General features: G+C 35.7%; 1 protein-coding gene across 1 annotated transcript in view; it reads left to right on the top strand.

The window, feature by feature from the left end:
* Positions 1-3,411: 3,411 nt before the first annotated feature.
* LOC132130500 (trimeric intracellular cation channel type B-like) overlaps positions 3,412-6,110 on the top strand; it is a 32,214-nt gene continuing 29,515 nt past the window's right edge. Inside the window, exon 1 of the mRNA XM_059542219.1 lies at positions 3,412-3,754. Within this exon, the coding sequence (XP_059398202.1) occupies positions 3,631-3,754 (124 nt within the window). The 5' untranslated portion in view covers positions 3,412-3,630. The remainder of the gene's footprint in view (positions 3,755-6,110) is intronic.

Raw genomic sequence — 6,110 nt, 5'->3', positions numbered from 1 at the left:
TTCACAGCTCATCTGTGATACAGCTCTGTGTTTTACAGATGCACCGATAAAGAATGGTTCATGCCATCTTCATCTTCTTCACGGAGTGGATGCTGCACTGCAGAGCTTTATAAATATTAATCGAATGCTGCAAGATGATACTTCAGTAGAAACCTCCAGCCCATCATCAGACTCTGAATGACTGATTCAGGATCAGCTCACACTCAAACACTTATTCCCCAAGTCCTTAACTTGTGCTCCTTTCCCATGGAACAACAAAGACTGAGGGAGGAAGACCAGGAGTGTGTGTGTGTGTGTGTGAGAGAGAGAGAGAGAGAGAGAGAGACTATCACAATGTTATTGTGCTATGTATGACTACTAACTGGTTTAAAATTCGAATCTGACTGATGTGTATTTCTGAATCATTAACAGTCCAAACAGCTAATCACAAGCTTGGGTTTTAATTCATTGGGTGTTCTGAGGGCTTTATTTAAACTCCAGTTTAATTCCCATATTAATTCAGATGAGTGCTGAAGTTCCCACAGCATTAACTGGACCAAGAGGAGGAACAAGACAATAAAAGATCAATATGGGGTCTCTAGCACCACTGTGTGTTTAATATTATAATATCACAGTTACTTTCTCAGTTAAAACTGCTTAGATCAGCTAATAGTGATTAGAAAGTGTTATAGACTGAAACTCAGTTTCACTGCAGTATGAATTACATAAAAAAACTAATGAAATGACAAGATAATTAACAAAAACTGTCATTTAGTTCAACTTTATGAACTAAAATTATAAATTAAAAATATAAATAAATAAACTAATAAATTCACTAAAAATAACTAAAATTTTCATTTAGTTTAACACACACGTTTAGTTACACACACACATTTAAAAAAAAAAAAGACTAAAAAATTAACCCAAAAATAAAATGAAAACAGAAAAAAAAGAACTAATTCAAAATATGACTAGAAACTATAATAGTATCTCAGTGATACTGAATGAACACTCTTTGTATTGACGTCAGACACATGACAAAACCCCCACAATCCTCTCCAGTTTGACAGATTCAAAACTCTCAATCACTCGATTCATCATCAGGTCAAGGGTTACTCGTCTCGAACCCCAAACACCGAAACACTCACACACCATTACACACTGACTGACACACACTATTCACACAAACACTGCTATGTAGGGCAGGTCAAAGTGTATCGGGTCGAGCTGCATCAGGCCGTGAAAATCTGAATTAAATTCCAGACTTATAGTGTATTTACTTCAATAAATCTGAGTTGTGTCCATGCGTGAAAAAGATCCATAAGAAAATTATCTACTAAATGAACTCCAGCACTGATCTGAATTAAAATATGAATTAAAGTAGTTTAAATGAAGCAAGTACTGAATTCAAGTACTGAATTTCGCTGGTCTTGAATTTAGCAAGTGTGTGATTGGCTGTTTGGACACATGATGGTCACGTGGTCAATGAAGAAACACACCGGTCTATGCAGAACCTGTCCTCTCTCTAATCTTCACGATTCAGTAGTTCAGTACTTCTCATTTAATACATGAAGAATTCAGCACATGTTCATGAGTGGAACCCTCTTAGTCTTCTAAAGAATCCTATAATCATCTGAAGGAAGATGACTTGAATTCAACGATGACCACCACACAACCACAGTTAAATAAAAGCACTCAGGTCTGTAATTACATGGCATCAAATAGAAAGTAAAACTTACTCTGTCATCTTTAAAAATGGATGGTCTGTTATTAACGAATTCCTGCTTCATCTGCGTCAGATATACCACCAGCACTGACGAAAACCACCAAACAACCAGTTAACCAACCAACCACGGCTCTACTGAAACCTTTATAAAACAAAAACCTGAAATTATATGAGTCGCACACTCACACCTAAATTTAAGACTTATGTTTTTGAATTGCATCTAAAATTTTCATCCATTTGGATGGTGTTAAATAGCAGTTTAACGTATATAAATATGCCAGACATACATTGAAAACACAAATTGGTGTAGAAACCATTTTTACTCACAAACTGCTTGTAAATTTTATGGGAAATTACAAAGAAATGGCAAGTAAGATATTAAAACTCGACATTGAAAGTAAAATGGAATTAGAAGTAGAAAGACTAGTTAGGTTTTACAATAATTTTAACAGTGAACATAAATAAAAGAAGATACACATATTGATTTTTGTTAATGAGTATTTGAATATTTCATTTAATTTAAATAATTTTATTTTCAAAATACATTTATTCAAATGGATAAGAATCAGCAAAAATCTGCTTATTGTGGAAACAAAAGTATTCAGTAAAAAATTTAATGGTTATAATATGACTATGATGTTTAATTAGTTTAAAGTCTATAAGATGAAATTATACATGTATTAACCTGGTTATTGTGTATTTAACACCCATTTAGTTTATCATTGACATAGAAATCTGACTGACAAAAACACAATTTAGTATTAAGTTTAAGGTTAATGTTTAAATATTAAATTACATTTAGGCATAAATATTAGGCCTACTTTTCAACTGTCAAAATATTCAACTGAGAATCTTCTTAAATTAATTAATACTATCTCTAACTAACCTGATTAACCCTTCACGACCTTGTGCTGTTATTATGGGTAATTACCCAAGTCAATCATTCCGATGAGTCCGAAATCTTCCTTATATTTCATTTTTCTGTCACCGCAGAAATCTTCGGTCATCACTACCTACAGTTTCTCAAAGTCTGAAGCGTCTAACACACTTCTGCTTTGGCCAAAATGATCAAACTTTTACATTTTACCTCAGAAATAAAGCGTTTTCCGCATCCGATTAATATTTCACACACCTACCGGTGAGACGTTGGCGCGTTTACAGAATATTCCCGCTCTTTCTGTTTCCATGACGAAGCGTTAGACAATGGCGCCACCCGGAGAAATACCGCGAGAAATGCCCTCTGTTATTCCTCATCTGTGCAGCAGGCGTCTCTCTGTGAGGAAAAACGACGAAATGCAGCATATATATATATATATATATATGTATATATATATATATATATATATATATATATATATATATATATATATATATATATATATATATATATACATTTTTTTTCTACAAAATTATCTTCGGCTTACCCAGGCTGCATTTATTTGATCAGAAATACAGCAAAAGCAGTAATATTGTGAAATATTTTTACTATAAAAAACTGCTTTCTATTTGAATATATGATGTGCAGCTCTATTTTGTATTATGTAAAATATTTCACAATAGTGTTTTTGCTGTATTTCTAAACAAAGAATTCTTAAAAACAAAAACATTCAAACTATCTTCAAAAACATTTGATGATAGTGTACATAAGACCCAAATCATGTGAAGACTGAATGTGTTGTCAAACAAAAGTTGTGGTCTGTGACGTCACGTAGGTCGCGCGCGTGCTCGGCTCCAGGCAGCTCGCAGCATCCGCGGCAGCAATGGCGTCGGATCCGGTTACCGCTCCGATCAGCTGTTGATCAGCGGGATTGATTCCGTGTGTCCGATCATCCGCTGGAAGCTGCATGCGTCCGAGCACACCGATCATCCGACTGACCGATTACAGCGCGTGAGTGACGGGAGGCTGAAGCTGAAGCGGCACAATCATGGATGTGTTCGGCTTTCTCAATCTAAACGAGCTCGCGCTGGGGCTGTCAAACATCTCCATGTTTCCCTGCTTCGACATCGCGCATTATATCATATCAGTGATGAGTCTGAGAGAGCAGCCAGGTGAGAGAAAACACCTGAACACTTTAACTCACCTGAATGCGACTCAGCGTCGGAATCAAACCTCTATCGGTTTATTGCATTTCTGCACTTTATTTATTAATATGCAGATATGTTATTATTTGTGCTTTGACATTTTGAACATCTTTAGTGCATGTCAAACACATCTGCATTAATCATCAAAGTTAATGCATTCAAAATGGTTTATTAACAATCGTCAATCGTCATGCATCTGATCGTGTTTTGCAGGTAAAGCAGCCGCGCACGCGCACACGTGTGTAGTGTAAACAGTGCAGCGCGCGTGCACGACACCGTTTACCAGTGGCTTTATAATAGTTAGATTGCAGTAGGTGCAACTAGAGGGTCCTTTTCTTATTAGTACGCATTCATGTCTAGGATTTGATGTGTGTTTACATGAGTGTGAAAGCAGAAGTTACTTGATCAAAGGCCAAAGAGAGGGGAAATGCATTTAATCATTAACTCTCTGTCAATATTCTCTCTCTGTTTTTCTCATAGAAGCATGCAAATGTGTGGTTAATCATGCATGCATCCTGTTTGGAAAGTTGTTTTGCATTAACCATACATGTCTTAACACACATGCATTTGCATTAACCAAGGTGTGGTTAGCCAGTGCTGAGATCAGCCGTACAGACGCTCCCTTTGCTCTTGATGCCCTTTGCATCAGAGCTGGGCTTCAGAGCATTAATGCATGCATGTTCTCTGTTGTATTGGCTGCAGCAGCTGCAATAAATGGCAGGCTATTTAAGAGCCTCTGTCCTGCTCAGCATCCCGTTTCACTCTTCTATTGTCCAGCACATTACTGAAATATGGGTCAGGTTGAGGGGTTATTGTTAATGACTCTGACATCTAGTGCACTAATTAAAAGGCAGAAACTGTTAATAGTTTTTTAGGAGGAGAGACTGAATTTGTTCATGTGCTAAGTTTATTTAGTCAATGTTTAGAAGTCAGTCCACTAGAATATGGAAGTAAGACACTACAGACCAACATTATTTACTTAATATTTTTTTTTCTTGTGCATTGGTCAGTTTTGAGATTTCTGGCTGTGTTTTATTATTTGTTTTAAGAATATTTTTTTTCCTTTTTTTTGTGCACTTTTTCTGTTTGTGTCTGTATATTTCAATTACAATTCATATCTGTAAAAGTTTTTTCTGCACATTAGGAGCACTTACATACACCAAACTTTACAATTTTATTCCCATCTATATTCTGAAGGTTTTTACTGAGGGGTTTGTTCATACATCATCAGCTTGATTTTTTTATTACAACACTTCATTCCTAAAACATTGTAAAATCCCGTTTTTTTTTTTGTAGTATTTTCTAATTTATGAAGTAAATTTATTAAGTAAACTTTTTGAACCTGGCTTTATTTTAGTTTTCAGATTTCTGTTCTGGAAGTTGATGCAAATTAGTGAATATTTAATTAGATATTTCTGCATAACATAATGGAAAACTTGTAATTAAATTCATCTGTAGTTTCTTGCCTTCTTGCCCCTCACATCTTTTATTGTGTGTAAACCTGCATGCGTAACCAAATGTTTTCATTGCATTTCATGAAATGATCAGTGAAACAGCAGAGCAGTTCTCTGGCTCGCTTCATTGTGTTCTGGTTTCCCAAGCAACTTTTATTCCATGAAGAATGTGTTTAGCAGGCAGCGTTTCTCTTCCTAATAAAGACAGAGAGTGTTCTGGAAAAGCCTTCTTTCCTTTTTCTCTCAGTTCTCCGCTCAGGGAGTATTTCCCAGAATGCCGTGTGTCACGTCCTGCCTTCAGACTCATGCATGTTTAATGGGAACAGTGTTCTGTGGAAGCAGAAACTCGCTCTGCTCTGGTCTTCAGCTCACAGAACTCTCTTCTTCTCTCACGCAGAAACAAGAATGACTCTTCTGTTTTCTTTATACTCTTACAAAAATGTTCTGTGACAGTACTAAGGTGCAGAAATGACCAAAAACACCTTTAAGAGTCACTTGAGTGATTTCTGTCTAGTTCATTGAGTGTTTAGAGCAGTTCTGAGTAAGAATGTGCACTATTTATCAATAATATATATTTATTATTTACATGCATAATAACTAATAATGAAATTTTTAGCTATTTTGTCACCATTCCCATGTCCATGCAACTTTTGGGACTTTTTTAAAAGTATATATTTTAATTACAGTATTTAGCTATTTAGTTTGGCCACCAAATTTGAATTCTCTGTATGCAACAGCTGGGTGATCTGATGTGATGTGTTGTATCCCACAATGCAATGCATTAAGCTTGACCTTTCATTTCAAATATGTAATAACTCAGTGTCAAAACTTGATGTTCAGAATCTGTCACTACTTCTGTTTCAGTGCAA

The sequence above is a fragment of the Carassius carassius genome, chromosome 47, assembly GCF_963082965.1.
Source record: "Carassius carassius chromosome 47, fCarCar2.1, whole genome shotgun sequence".
NCBI classification, from domain to species: Eukaryota; Metazoa; Chordata; class Actinopteri; order Cypriniformes; family Cyprinidae; genus Carassius; species Carassius carassius.
This window is presented reverse-complemented; position numbering and strand designations above follow the sequence as displayed.